The sequence below is a fragment of the Coregonus lavaretus genome (assembly GCF_964263955.1).
Source record: "Coregonus lavaretus genome assembly, chromosome: 8".
Classification (NCBI taxonomy): Eukaryota; Metazoa; Chordata; class Actinopteri; order Salmoniformes; family Salmonidae; genus Coregonus; species Coregonus lavaretus.
Genome location: NC_139995.1, coordinates 58,852,895 through 58,868,508, shown reverse-complemented (window position 1 = coordinate 58,868,508; position 15,614 = coordinate 58,852,895). Strand labels below are relative to the sequence as shown.

Below are 15,614 nucleotides of genomic sequence, written 5' to 3'. Positions count from 1 at the left end.
TGGAGGGAGAGAGAGAGGGATGGAGGGAGAGAGAGATGGAGAGAGAGACAGGGATGAGGGAGAGAGAGGTGGAGAAAGAGATAGGGATGGAGGAAGAGAGAGAGAGATGGAGGAGAGAGAGGTGGAGAAAGAGAGGGATGGAGGAGAAAGAGAGAGGGAGGGAGAGAGAGAGGGATGAGGGAGAGAGAGGGATGAGGGAGAGAGAGAGGGATGGAGGGAGAGAGAGGGATGGAGGGAGAGAGAGAGGGATGAGGGAGAGAGAGAGGGATGAGAGAGAGAGAGGGGGATGGAGGAGAAAGAGAGGGGTGGAGGAGAAAGAGAGGTGTGGAGGAGAAAAGAGAGGGATGGAGGGAGGGAGAGAGAGGGATGGAGGAAGGGAGAGAGAGAGAGAGGGATGTAGGGAGAGAGAGAGGGATGTAGGGAGAGAGACAGGGATGAGGGAGAGAGAGGTGGAGAAAGAGATAGGGATGGAGGAAGAGAGAGAGAGATGGAGGAGAGAGAGGTGGAGAATGAGAGGGATGGAGGAGAAAGAGAGAGGGATGGAGGGAGAGAGAGAGGGATGAGGGAGAGAGAGAGGGATGAGGGAGAGAGAGAGGGATGAGGGAGAGAGAGAGAGGGATGGAGGGAGAGAGAGAGAGGGATGAGGGAGAGAGAGGGGGATGGAGGAAGAGAGAGGGGTGGAGGAGAAAGAGAGGGGTGGAGGAGAAAAAGAGAGGGATGGAGGGAGGGAGAGAGGGGTGGAGGAGAAAAGGAGAGGGATGGAGGGAGGGAGAGAGAGAGGGATGGAGGAAGGGAGAGAGAGAGAGGGATGGAGGGAGAGAGAGAGAGGGATGTAGGGAGAGAGAGAGAGGGATGTAGGGAGAGAGAGACAGGGATGAGGGAGAGAGAGGTGGAGAAAGAGATAGGGATGGAGGAAGAGAGAGAGAGATGGAGGAGAGAGAGGTGGAGAAAGAGAGGGATGGAGGAGAAAGAGAGAGGGATGGAGGGAGAGAGAGAGGGATGAGGGAGAGAGAGGGATGAGGGAGAGAGAGAGAGGGATGGAGGGAGAGATAGAGAGGGATGGAGGGAGAGAGAGAGAGGGATGAGGGAGAGAGAGGGGATGGAGGAAGAGAGAGAGAGGGATGGAGGAGAAAGAGAGGGGTGGAGGAGAAAGAGAGGGGTGGAGGAGAAAAAGAGAGGGATGGAGGGAGAGAGAGAGAGGGATGTAGGAAGAGAGAGAGAGGGATGTAGGGAGAGAGAGAGGGATGGAGAGTGAGTGAATGAGAGGGATGGAGGGAAAGAGGGAGGGATGAGGGAGTGAGAGAGAGATGGACACACTGGGTCTGTACATAGTCAATGGTAGGCTTCGAGGGGACTCCTATGGTAGGTACACCTATAGCTCATCTCTTGGCAGTAGTACTGTAGACTACTTTATCACTGACCTCAACCCAGAGTATCTCAGAGCATTCACAGTCAGCCCACTGACACCCCTATCAGACCACAGAAAAATCACAGTCTACTTGAACAGAGCAATACTAAATCATGAGGCATCAAAGCCAAAGGAACTGAATAATATTAAGAAATGCTACAGATGGAAGGAAAGTAGTATGGAAACCTACCAAAAAACAATAAGGCAACAACAAATTCAATCCCTTTTAGACAACTTCCTGGACAAAACGTTCCACTGTAATAGTGAAGGTGTAAACTTGGCAGTAGAAAACCTAAACTATATATTTGACCTCTCAGCTTCCCTATCAAATCTAAAAATCTCTAACAGAAAACCGAAGAAAAGGAACAGTGACAAATGGTTTGATGAAGAATGCAAAAACCTAAGAAAGAAATTGAGGAACCTATCCAACCAAAAACATAGAGACCCAGAAAACCTGAGCCTACGCCTTCACTATGGTGAATCACTAAAACAATACAGAAATACACTACGGAAAAATAAGGAACAGCATGTCAGAAATCAGCTCAACGTAATTGAAGAATCCATAGACTCTAACCACTTCTGGGAAAATTGGAAAACACTAAACAAACAACAACACGAAGAGCTATCTATCCAAAACGGAGATGTATGGGTAAACCACTTCTCCAATCTTTTTGGCCCTATAACAAAGAACAAACAGCAAAAATATATACATGATCAAATACAAATCTTAGAATCAACTATTAAAGACTACCAGAACCCACTGGATTCTCCAATTACATTGAATGGACTACAGGACAAAATACAAACCCTACAACCCAAAAAGGCCTGTGGTGTTGATGGTATCCTCAATGAAATGATAAAATATACAGACCACAAATTCCAATTGGCTATACTTAAACTATTTAACATCATCCTTAGCTCTGGCATCTTCCCCAATATTTGGAACCAAGGACTGATCACCCCAATCCACAAAAGTGGAGACAAATTTGCCCCCCAATAACTACCGTGGGATATGCGTCAACAGCAACCTTGGGAAAATCCTCTGCATTATCATTAACAGCAGACTAGTTCATTTCCTCAGTGAAAACAATGTACTGAGCAAATGTCAAATTGGCTTTTTACCAAATTATCATACGAAAGACAACGTGTTCACCCTGCACACCCTAATTGACAAACAAACAAACCAAAACAAAGGCAAAGTCTTCTCATGCTTTGTTGGTCTCAAAAAAGCTTTTGACTCAATTTGGCATGAAGGTCTGCTATACAAATTGATGGAAAGTGGTGTTGGGGGAAATACATACGACATTATAAAATCCATGTACACAAACAACAAGTGTGCGGTTAAAATTGGCAAAAAACACACACATTTCTTTCCACAGGGCCGTGGGGTGAGACAGGGATGCAGTTTAAGCCCCACCCTCTTCAACATATATATCACAGAATTGGCGAGGGCACTAGAACATTCTGCAGCACCCGGCCTCACCCTACTAGAATCTGAAGTCAAATGTCTACTGTTTGCTGATGATCTGGTGCTTCTGTCACCAACCAAGGAGGGCCTACAGCAGCACCTAGATCTTCTGCACAGATTCTGTCAGACCTGGGCGCTAATTATCAAAATCCAGAAAAGAGCCGTTAAATTCTATAACCACTTAAAAGGAAGTGATTCCCAAACCTTCCATAACAAAGCCATCACATACAGAGAGATTAACTTGGAGAAGAGTCCCCTAAGTAAGCTGGTCCTGGGGCTCTGTTCACAAACAGACCCCACAGAGCCCCAGGACAACAACAACACAATTAGACCCAACCAAATCATGAGAAAACAAAAAGAGAATTACTTGACACATTGGAAAGAATTAACAAAAATCAGAGCAAACTAGAATGCTATTTGGCTCTAAACAGAGAGTACACAGTGGCAGAATACCTGACCACTGTGACTGACCCAAACTTAAGGAAAGCTTTGACTATGTACAGACTCACTGAGCATAGCCTTGCTATTGAGAAAGGCCGCCGTAGGCAGACCTGGCTCTCAAGAGAAGACAGGCTATGTGCACACTGCCCACAAAATGAGGTGGAAACTGAGCTGCACTTCCTAACCTCCTGCCAAATGTATGACCATATTAGAGAGACATATTTCCCTCAGATTACAGAGATCCACAAAGAATTCGAAAAACAAAACCAATTTTGATAAACTCCCATATCTACTGGATGAAAAACCACAGTTTGCCATCACAGCTGCAAGATTTGTGACCTGTTGCCACAAGAAAAGGGCAACCAGTGAAGAACAAACACCATTGTAAATACAACCCATATTTATGTTTATTTATTTTCCCATTTGTACTTTAACTATTTGCACATTGTTACAACACTGTATATAGACATAATATGACATTTGAAATGTCTTTATTCTTTTGGAACTTCGGAGTGTAATGTTTACTGTTAATATGTATTGTTTATTTCACTTTTATTTACTATCTACTTCACTTGCTTTGGCAATGTTAACATACGTTTCCCATGCCAATAACGCCCTTAAATTGAAATTGAAATTGAGAGAGAGATGGTGGGAGAGCGAGAACGTTGACTGACCTGATGAGGGACGAGACCCAGGGAGGTTGGAGGTTCATTCATCCTATCATCACTACTGCTGGCCACCGCATAACCTCTGGAGGAGAGGGGGGGAGGGAAAGAATGGGGGGAGAGAGAGACAGGGAGAGAGAGAGAAAGAATGAGAGAGAGCAAGAGAAAGTGAGAGAATGAGCGTGAGAGAGAGGGGAGAGAGATTGAGAGAGCAAGAGACGAGATAGAGAGTGAGAGAGCGACAGAGAGAGGGGGTGAGAGAGAGAGAGAAAGAAAGGGGGAGGGGGGAGAGAGAGCGAGAGAGACAGTGAGAGACACAGACAGGGTCAGTACAGACAGAACTAAATATAGAACCACGAGCTGTCAACTTGAGTGTCTGTCAAAACAGCACAGGGCTCGTCAGAATCACACACCAGATTCTAGCCATCAGAACACAAGTAGACGGAGAAAAAAGAGGCAGTTTAAAATCTGCTGTCTGTCTAAATTTAAAACATCAAAAACATTTCTGTAAGAGCCACTTAATCAAAAGAGAATGCACTTGCGATTAAAAATAACGTTTTGTAACTAACAATTCAGTATAATGAAAGAAACACTGCAGTTCATTTTCTCATTCTAATGTCACATGTATTATTCGCTCTCTAATAGTTATAAAACATTATTTTAAAATCGCAAGTGAATTCTCTGTGATTAACTGGCTCTCAAAGGGAAAAAAAAGCGTGATGCTTTAAAATGTCATTCAGCTCAGAATGTATTGTAATTTATTTATTATTGATGTTTTTATAATGAGCAAAACTTGTTTGTTGATACTAGAATACTTTATGTCCTGAACTGCTCTATGTATCATCTGTCAGATACATCTGAAAGCACCATTCAATAGTCTAGCTGATTGGGATGTGTAAAAACTCACTCCTCAGCCTGAAGATGACCATTGGTTGAATCAATGTTGTTGATGATGACGTTGTATCAATGTGGAAAACAAATTGTATTTGCAAAACTTAAAATCAACGTAAAGGATATTTCAGACATTTTAGACAGTTATTTTTTTTCACCCAACCTTTAACCTAAACCAATTCACGTTAGTTGACAACTCAATCAAATGTAAATTAAAACTATACGTTGAAATGACATCTGTGCCCAGTGGGTTCTAGCACAGTGCACCGAGTCCTGTATCTACTCAGTTTATAACGGACTACAGCAGCGGTCACCAACCGGTCGAGTTTTGAAATACAATATGGTCTGAGAACAACCGTATTGGTAGGTCAGGCATATAGCCAATATGCTGTGATAATGTATTAGGCCTGCTTACTGCACAAACCTCATTCCTACAGAACTGTTTTCATTAGGAGCGGTAGATCTCTGCTTGCTTTTTGACTGCGAAAGTGATCTTGACTCAGAAAAGGTTGGTGACCGCTGGACTACAGTAACACTGAGTGGTGGAACAGACTACTCTCTTCTCCATAGCTTGGGGTTTAAAGACTACAGTAACACTGAGTGGTGGAACAGACTACTCTCTTCTCCATAGCTTGGGGTTTAAAGACTACAGTAACACTGAGTGGTGGAACAGACTACTCTCTTCTCCATAGCTTGGGGTTTAAAGACTACAGTAACACTGAGTGGTGGGACAGACTACTCTCTTCTCCATAGCTTGGGGTTTAAAGACTACAGTAACACTGAGTGGTGGAACAGACTACTCTCTTCTCCATAGCTTGGGGTTTAAAGACTACAGTAACACTGAGTGGTGGGACAGACTACTCTCTTCTCCATAGCTTGGGGTTTAAAGACTACAGTAACACTGAGTGGTGGAACAGACTACTCTCTTCTCCATAGCTTGGGGTTTAAAGACTACAGTAACACTGAGTGGTGGAACAGACTACTCTCTTCTCCATAGCTTGGGGTTTAAAGACTACAGTAACACTGAGTGGTGGAACAGACTACTCTCTTCTCCATAGCTTGGGGTTTAAAGACTACAGTAACACTGAGTGGTGGAACAGACTACTCTCTTCTCCATAGCTTGGGGTTTAAAGACTACAGTAACACTGAGTGGTGGGACAGACTACTCTCTTCTCCATAGCTTGGGGTTTAAAGACTACAGTAACACTGAGTGGTGGGACAGACTACTCTCTTCTCCATAGCTTGGGGTTTAAAGACTACAGTAACACTGAGTGGTGGAACAGACTACTCTCTTCTCCATAGCTTGGGGTTTAAAGACTACAGTAACACTGAGTGGTGGAACAGACTACTCTCTTCTCCATAGCTTGGGGTTTAAAGACTACAGTAACACTGAGTGGTGGGACAGACTACTCTCTTCTCCATAGCTTGGGGTTTAAAGACTACAGTAACACTGAGTGGTGGGACAGACTACTCTCTTCTCCATAGCTTGGGGTTTAAAGACTACAGTAACACTGAGTGGTGGGACAGACTACTCTCTTCTCCATAGCTTGGGGTTTAAAGACTACAGTAACACTGAGTGGTGGGACAGACTACTCTCTTCTCCATAGCTTGGGGTTTAAAGACTACAGTAACACTGAGTGGTGGGACAGACTACTCTCTTCTCCATAGCTTGGGGTTTAAAGACTACAGTAACACTGAGTGGTGGAACAGACTACTCTCTTCTCCATAGCTTGGGGTTTAAAGACTACAGTAACACTGAGTGGTGGGACAGACTACTCTCTTCTCCATAGCTTGGGGTTTAAAGACTACAGTAACACTGAGTGGTGGGACAGACTACTCTCTTCTCCATAGCTTGGGGTTTAAAGACTACAGTAACACTGAGTGGTGGGACGGACTACTCTCTTCTCCATAGCTTGGGGTTTAAAGACTACAGTAACACTGAGTGGTGGAACAGACTACTCTCTTCTCCATAGCTTGGGGTTTAAAGACTACAGTAACACTGAGTGGTGGAACGGACTACTCTCTTCTCCATAGCTTGGGGTTTAAAGACTACAGTAACACTGAGTGGTGGGACAGACTACTCTCTTCTCCATAGCTTGGGGTTTAAAGACTACAGTAACACTGAGTGGTGGAACAGACTACTCTCTTCTCCATAGCTTGGGGTTTAAAGACTACAGTAACACTGAGTGGTGGGACGGACTACTCTCTTCTCCATAGCTTGGGGTTTAAAGACTACAGTAACACTGAGTGGTGGAACAGACTACTCTCTTCTCCATAGCTTGGGGTTTAAAGACTACAGTAACACTGAGTGGTGGAACAGACTACTCTCTTCTCCATAGCTTGGGGTTTAAAGACTACAGTAACACTGAGCGGTGGGACAGACTACTCTCTTCTCCATAGCTTGGGGTTTAAAGACTACAGTAACACTGAGTGGTGGGACAGACTACTCTCTTCTCCATAGCTTGGGGTTTAAAGACTACAGTAACACTGAGTGGTGGGACAGACTACTCTCTTCTCCATAGCTTGGGGTTTAAAGACTACAGTAACACTGAGTGGTGGAACAGACTACTCTCTTCTCCATAGCTTGGGGTTTAAAGACTACAGTAACACTGAGTGGTGGAACAGACTACTCTCTTCTCCATAGCTTGGGGTTTAAAGACTACAGTAACACTGAGTGGTGGAACAGACTACTCTCTTCTCCATAGCTTGGGGTTTAAAGACTACAGTAACACTGAGTGGTGGAACAGACTACTCTCTTCTCCATAGCTTGGGGTTTAAAGGGTCTCTATGTTGCTTCCTCTTTTCCCCTCCTCTCCTTCCTCAGCCTTTTGGTTACGTCCCAAGTGGCACCCTATAAATCCTCACATAACACTACCCATAGGGATCTGTTCTAAAGTAGTGCACTTACTCCTCCCTAAGCCTCCTCTCCTCTCCTCTCCAAGCCTCCTCTCCTCTCCTCTCCAAGCCTCCTCTCCTCTCCTCCCTAAGCCTCCCTTCCTCTCCTCCCTAAGCCTCCTCTCCTCCCTAAGCCTCCTCTCCACTCCTCCCTAAGCCTCCTCTCCACTCCTCCCTAAGCCTCCTCTCCCCTCCTCCCTAAGCCTCCTCTCCTCTCCTCCCTAAGCCTCCTCTCCACTCCTCCCTAAGCCTCCTCTCCACTCCTCCCTAAGCCTCCTCTCCCCTCCTCCCTAAGCCTCCTCTCCACTCCTCCCTAAGCCTCCTCTCCTCTCCTCCCTAAGCCTCCTCTCCACTCCTCCCTAAGCCTCCTCTCCACTCCTCCCTAAGCCTCCTCTCCACTCCTCCCTAAGCCTCCTCTCCTCCCTAAGCCTCCTCTCCTCTCCTCCCTAAGCCTCCTCTCCTCTCCTCCCTAAGCCTCCTCTCCAAGCCTCCCCTCCTCTCCTCTCCAAGCCTCCCCTCCTCTCCTCTCCAAGCCTCCCCTCCTCTCCTCTCCAAGCCTCCCCTCCTCTCCTCCCTAAGCCTCCCCTCCTCTCCTCCCTAAGCCTCCCCTCCTCTCCTCCCTAAGCCTCCCCTCCTCTCCTCCCTAAGCCTCCCCTCCTCTCCTCTCCTCCCTAAGCCTCCCCTCCTCTCCTCTCCAAGCCTCCCCTCCTCTCCTCCTCTCCTCTCCAAGCCTCCCCTCCTCTCCTCCCCTCCTCTCCAAGCCTCCCCTCCTCTCCTCTCCAAGCCTCCCCTCCTCTCCTCTCCAAGCCTCCCCTCCTCTCCTCCCTAAGCCTCCCCTCCTCTCCTCTCCTCCCTAAGCCTCCCCTCCTCCCTAAGCCTCCCCTCCTCCCTAAGCCTCCCCTCCTCTCCTCTCCAAGCCTCCCCTCCTCTCCTCTCCAAGCCTCCCCTCCTCTCCTCTCCAAGCCTCCCCTCCTCTCCTCTCCAAGCCTCCCCTCCTCTCCAAGCCTCCCCTCCTCTCCTCTCCAAGCCTCCCCTCCTCTCCTCTCCAAGCCTCCCCTCCTCTCCAAGCCTCCCCTCCTCTCCTCTCCAAGCCTCCCCTCCTCTCCTCTCCAAGCCTCCCCTCCTCTCCTCTCCAAGCCTCCCCTCCTCTCCTCCCTAAGCCTCCCCTCCTCTCCAAGCCTCCCCTCCTCTCCTCTCCTCCCTAAGCCTCCCCTCCTCTCCTCCCCTCCTCTCCAAGCCTCCCCTCCTCTCCTCTCCAAGCCTCCCCTCCTCTCCTCTCCAAGCCTCCCCTCCTCTCCTCTCCAAGCCTCCCCTCCTCTCCTCTCCTCCCTAAGCCTCCCCTCCCCTCCTCCCTAAGCCTCCCCTCCTCTCCTCTCCAAGCCTCCCCTCTCCTCCCTAAGCCTCCCCTCTCCTCCCTAAGCCTCCCCTCTCCTCCCTAAGCCTCCCCTCCTCTCCTCCCTAAGCCTCCCCTCCTCTCCTCCCTAAGCCTCCCCTCCTCTCCTCCCTAAGCCTCCCCTCCTCTCCTCCCTAAGCCTCCCCTCCTCTCCTCTCCTCCCTAAGCCTCCCCTCCTCTCCTCTCCAAGCCTCCCCTCCTCTCCAAGCCTCCCCTCCTCTCCTCTCTAAGCCTCCTCTCCTCCCTAAGTCTCCCCTCCTCTCCTCTCTAAGCCTCCCCTCCTCTCCTCCCTAAGCCTCCCCTCCTCTCCTCCCTAAGCCTCCCCTCCTCTCCTCCCTAAGCCTCCCCTCCTCTCCTCTCCTCCCTAAGCCTCCCCTCCTCTCCAAGCCTCCCCTCCTCCCCTCCTCTCTAAGCCTCCCCTCCTCTCCTCTCCTCCCTAAGCCTCCCCTCCTCCCTAAGCCTCCCCTCCACTCCTCCCTAAGCCTCCTCTCCTCCCTAAGCCTCCTCTCCTCTCCTCCCTAAGCCTCCACTCCTCTCCTCCCTAAGCTTCTCCTCCTCTCCTCTCCTCCCTAAGCCTCCTCTCCTCTCCTCCCTAAGCCTCCTCTCCTCCCTAAGCCTCCTCTCCTCTCCTCCCTAAGCCTCCTCTCCTCTCCTCCCTAAGCCTCCTCTCCTCTCCTCCCTAAGCCTCCTCTCCTCTCCTCCCTAAGCCTCCTCTCCTCCCTAAGCCTCCTCTCCTCCCTAAGCCTCCTCTCCTCCCTAAGCCTCCTCTCCTCCCTAAGCCTCCTCTCCTCCCTAAGCCTCATCTCCTCCCTAAGCCTCATCTCCTCCCTAAGCCTCATCTCCTCCCTAAGCCCCCTCTCCTCTCTAAGCTTCTCCTCTCCTCTCCTCTCCAAGCCTCCCCTCCTCTCCTCTCCAAGCCTCCCCTCCTCCCTAAGCCTCCCCTCCTCTCCTCTCCAAGCCTCCCCTCCTCTCCTCTCCAAGCCTCCCCTCCTCTCCTCTCCAAGCCACCCCTCCTCTCCTCCCTAAGCCTCCCCTCCTCTCCTCCCTAAGCCTCCCCTCCTCTCCTCCCTAAGCCTCCCCTCCTCTCCTCCCTAAGCCTCCCCTCCTCTCCTCCCTAAGCCTCCCCTCCTCTCCTCTCCAAGCCTCCCCTCCTCTCCTCTCCAAGCCTCCCCTCCTCTCCTCTCCAAGCCTCCCCTCCTCTCCAAGCCTCCCCTCCCCTCCTCTCCAAGCCTCCCCTCCTCTCCTCTCCAAGCCTCCCCTCCTCTCCAAGCCTCCCCTCCTCTCCTCTCCAAGCCTCCCCTCCTCTCCAAGCCTCCCATCCTCTCCAAGCCTCCCCTCCTCTCCAAGCCTCCCCTCCTCTCCAAGCCTCCCCTCCTCTCCAAGCCTCCCCTCCTCTCCAAGCCTCCCCTCCTCTCCTCTCCAAGCCTCCTCTCCTCCCCTCTCCAAGCCTCCTCTCCTCTCCTCTCCAAGCCTCCTCTCCTCCTCCTCTCCTCTCCTCCCTAAGCTTCCCCTCCGCTAGCAGCTTAATGCATTTCAATAGCTGTTATCTAGGCCAGAGAGAGGCCTATTCAGACTGACTATACACAGGCGCACGCATGAAATGGCGCGCGCACATACACACACTGTTACGCACAGACCCAGCCACATACACACTCACAGATGAAAGCCTCTGGATCCTTCCACACTGCAAAAACATTGAGAGAAATATGTATACTGAAACGTATACTGAGAGTACAAAACATTAAGAACACCTGCTCTTTCCATGACAGTTGAAAGCTATGATCCCTTATTGATGTCACCTGTTAAATCCACTTCAATCAGTGTAGATGAAGGGGAGGAGACAGGTTAAAGGATTTTAAAGCCTTGAGACAATTGAGACATGGATTGTGTATGCGTGCCATTCAGAGGGTGAATGGGCAAGACAAAGTATTTAAGTGTCTTTGAACAGGGTATGGTAGTAGGTGCCAGGCACACCGCTTTCAACACCTTGTAGAGTCCATGCCCTGACGAATTGAGGCTGTTCTGAGGGCAAAGGGGGGTGCAACTCAATATTAGGAAGATGTTCCTAATGTTTTGAACACTCAGTATATTGCATATAGTCAGAGATTACCAGGGTTAGGGTTCTAGTCAATTCAGAAATTATACCAACATTTTAATTTAAATTATCTTCAATGCTTTTCAATGAGGAAAACTTGGAATTGGGTTTACTTTTTTTAATTGACTGAAAATACAAATGGAATTGACCTGAACCCTGGAAAATGACCCCAACCCTGGAAAATGACCCCAACCCTGGATATGACCCCAACCCTGGATATGACCCCAACCCTGGAAAATGACCCCAACCCTGGAAAATGACCCCAACCCTGGAAAATGACCCCAACCCTGGATATGACCCCAACCCTGGAAAATGACCCCAACCCTGGAAAATGACCCCAACCCCCAACCCTGGAAAATGACCCCAACCCTGGAAAATGACCCCAACCCTGGAAAATGACCCCAACCCTGGAAAATGACCCCAACCCTGGATATGACCCCAACCCTGGATATGACCCATATAACGAAGCGGGTCTCACACTACAGCTTTACTAACGTTACATATTGAGTCTTTCAAATCCTTCACCTGCCAGACCAATCAACTAGCTTGGATGACATTCAATAGAAAACATCCCATGGCTGTGTGAATGTATGTACGCATGTCCATCCATACCCTTCAGTGTGCTGCAGTATGGAGATCATGAGTTCCACAGCCAGGGCTCCTGCTATCATGGCCAGGCCTGGACGACTCACTGTGCACTGCTGGTCCAGGGTCCGGTCTCTGGTGGACTGATACAAACAACAACAGCATCAACGCCGAGGTCCAGGGTCTGGTTGAACTTTTTTTTGTGTCCCCATGTTGCATTTCTGTGTTACTTGTTTTCTCAAAATGTGTTGCGTGTGAGCCTCTTACCAAAGGTGATTTTTTTTCTCTCCATTTGATACACAATAAAGCTTTTTTTTTTTTTTAATTTGAATGTGAAAATCTGACATCTCCGGGGGGGGGGCAATTACACAATAACAACATGGCGTCTTACGTCTCCGGGGGCGACCACGTCGTTACAGAAGTAGCATCCGAGGCGGTGTCCGGGGATGTTGGAGAACAGAGAGGCTGCTGGGAGCTGGGCGGGCTCGGCCGGCGTGGAGGAAGAGGATGAGGCGGAGGAGGAAGAGGAGGGTTCCGAGGAGTCTCCTGGTTCACAGGGTTTAGGTTTCTTCAGACCGTGTCTCATCACCACGAAGGTGTCAAAGCCCAGGGCAGAATTCACTACCAACTGGAGAGAGAGGGGGAGGGAGAGAGGTAGGGAGAGAGAGCGAGAGAGAGCGAGAGAGCGAGAGAGCGAGAGAGAGAGAGAGAAGGGAGGGAGGAAGAGATGTGAAGAACCTAAGCGTGTTTGTTAAATAAAACATGAAATGACCTCTCCAAGCTAAACACATATAGATTAGCAAAACAATCCCACTTTCATTATGTTGATGAGTAAGTCACTGGGTTGAGTTCAATATGCTGCTATAGACTATTATACACCAAGCCATTAAGGATATAGGCTGCGTTCCAAACGGGGCCCTATTCCCTACATAGTGCACTACTTTTGACCTGGGCCCATATAGGAAATAGGGTGCCATTTGGGATGCATCCACAGTGTTCTCCAGGCTAAGATGGCCCCCTGAACGGTTTGTGTTGATTTCATAATAATGATCATCTCAGTTCTTACGAAGAGTTACCTGAACGTGCTCTGAGTGCATCCCAAATGGCACCCTATTCCCTATAGGCCTTGGTAGGAAGTAGTTCACTATAGGGAATAGGGTGCTGTTTGGAACACATTTTCTTTTGAACACTGCTCCACAGTAGAGCCACACACTGGATGACCCTGTCTGCGTTCCAAATGGCACCCTTTTTCCTATATAATGCACTACTTTTGACCAGGGCCCATAAGGCTTGTACTACACTATATAGGATGCCATTTGGGCCACACAACCCATGTGTTGCCTGATTCTAGCGGTGAAGTAGAGACCTGGTGTGTCCCCCCCCATCCCATCCCCCCATACCTTCCTGTTACTAGCTGCTAGAACAGTGGGCAGCCATCGACTCTCCCTGGTGTCCATCAACAGGAAGATGACGTCATGCTCTGAGATCAGTTTCTCCAGGTGTTCCACGTCGCGCCGGGCCTGGGACACGGTCGCCTCAGAGAAGTTGACCGGGTGACCTGGCATAGGGATGCTCATCACGTGGCCCTCTGCATTCTATTAGGGGACATATCATAGAGTTTAACTCAACAGGTATAACACGTATAGAGATCATGTGGAAGTTGACCGGCATAGGACGGTCCTCCACACACAGATATCATATAGGTTACCGTAGGATATAATACCCATTTTGTTAAAAGATGCAGTCCGGGATCTTAAGCACTCACAAGTTTGTAACGTATAATACGAATTGCCAAGAAAATATATCTATAAGCAATGATCCAGATGTTTTCTCCGGATGTATAAATGTGAAGCATCCGGTTGGCATTTCCACTCACTACCTAATATGGTGATGAGAGGAAGCCCGGAGGCAGGAAGTGGGAGAAGATGGAGCCAGATGGATTTTGGACGACATTCTGCACATTTTCTCATCGATGCAATATTTGATCTCAATACAGTTCTTTGTTCCCAAAACTAAAATCTTACAAACTGAGTGGACTAAGTTTTGTAGACTTTACCCTTTTGCCAAAGTTTCAAAAAAACGTTGTTTTCGAAGGAGTGCAAGGGTGAAATTAGTTATTGCATTTCACAGAGTAGGCGTTCCCTAACGGAAAATATACAAATACATGCTAGAACGCGCCAATAGGAACTCGCTAGCTCGTACTTGGCTCTTCCCACCTCCTTGCTTGTTCTGCCCACTATGATTCATTCATTCCCATGGAAAAACGACAGGTTATGGCCCATCTTTGGTTAGTTATAAAAAGTATTTGACGAAACACATCATATGAAATGGTACACATTTAGGCTTGTTAGTCCTACTTTCAAACCACTGGCTGAAATTATACAAAAGCTCTGGAGCATCACTTTAACAAGACAACCATGGAATACAAATGGGAGAGATCCCCATTGGGCTAACACCAGCTCAGCTGTCCAGGACTTCATCAGACTTGCAGGAGCTGCATAATCATGTAATGCTCGGAGCACATGTAAACACGATGCTCGGAGCACATGTAAACACGATGCTCGGAGCGCACATGTAAACACGATGCTCGGAGCGCACATGTAAACACGATGCTCGGAGCGCACATGTAAACACGATGCTCGGAGCGCACATGTAAACACGATGCTCGGAGCGCACATGTAAACACGATGCTCGGAGCGCACATGTAAACACGATGCTCGGAGCGCACATGTAAACACGATGCTCGGAGCACATGTAAACACGATGCTCGGAGCACATGTAAACACGATGCTCTGAGCACATGTAAACACGATGCTCGGAGCACATGTAAACACGATGCTCGGAGCACATGTAAACACGATGCTCGGAGCACATGTAAACACGACGCTCGGAGCACATGTAAACACGACGCTCGGAGCACATGTAAACACGACGCTCGGAGCACATGTAAACACGACGCTCGGAGCACATGTAAACACGACGCTCGGAGCACATGTAAACACGACGCTCGGAGCACATGTAAACACGACGCTCGGAGCACATGTAAAACACGACGCTCGGAGCACATGTAAACACGACGCTCGGAGCACATGTAAACACGACACTCGGAGCACATGTAAACACGACGCTCGGAGCACATGTAAACACGATGCTCGGAGCACATGTAAACACGATGCTCGGAGCACATGTAAACACGATGCTCGGAGCACATGTAAACACGATGCTCGGAGCACATGTAAACACGATGCTCGGAGCACATGTAAACACGATCAAAGAGTGATTAACAGGCCAGATTGCACCCCCACAAGTGTCACAGGACTCATCTGAAGATAACCCATACAAACGAATGGAAGTATGGAGGTAGTTTTGTGGCAACAAAAATATGGGGTTAAATGTGTCCACAAAAACAAAAATATTTCCTGATCTTTCTTACATCTCCTAGATACAGGACTAGGGCTGTCCCAGACAACAACAACAACAAAATATTGGACGACCAAGAGTCCTCTGTTCTTTCGACCAATCGACTGGTCGAAATTTCTAAACGTGTATTTCTCCATATATAGATAAACGCTATGTTTGCATAAAATACAGAGCTTGTCTGATGCTTTAAGCTCTGCGATTAAAAACGAAGACACACAAATTGCTAAAGAGGGAGCCAGAGATCAATATAGCCTCCTGATTCCGCCTTTAAGCTCCTGAAGTTGCCGGAAATAGGCTACACCAGCGGTCGGCAACCTTTTCCATTTGGAGTGCCAAGTTATCGTAACATTTCT

At 48.5% G+C, this 15,614-nt stretch overlaps 1 protein-coding gene across 1 annotated transcript in view; it reads right to left on the bottom strand.

Annotated features, from left to right (window-relative positions):
- atg7 (ATG7 autophagy related 7 homolog) overlaps positions 1–15,614 on the bottom strand; it is a gene marked incomplete at its 3' end in the record, with an annotated part of 83,900 nt that overhangs the window by 28,633 nt on the left and 39,653 nt on the right. The window contains exons 13-16 of the mRNA XM_084167700.1: positions 13,242–13,436; positions 12,233–12,469; positions 11,869–11,984; positions 3,992–4,067 (exon numbers count right to left, since the gene is read on the bottom strand). Of these exons, the coding sequence (XP_084023826.1) occupies positions 3,992–4,067; positions 11,869–11,984; positions 12,233–12,469; positions 13,242–13,436 (624 nt within the window). The remainder of the gene's footprint in view (positions 1–3,991; positions 4,068–11,868; positions 11,985–12,232; positions 12,470–13,241; positions 13,437–15,614) is intronic.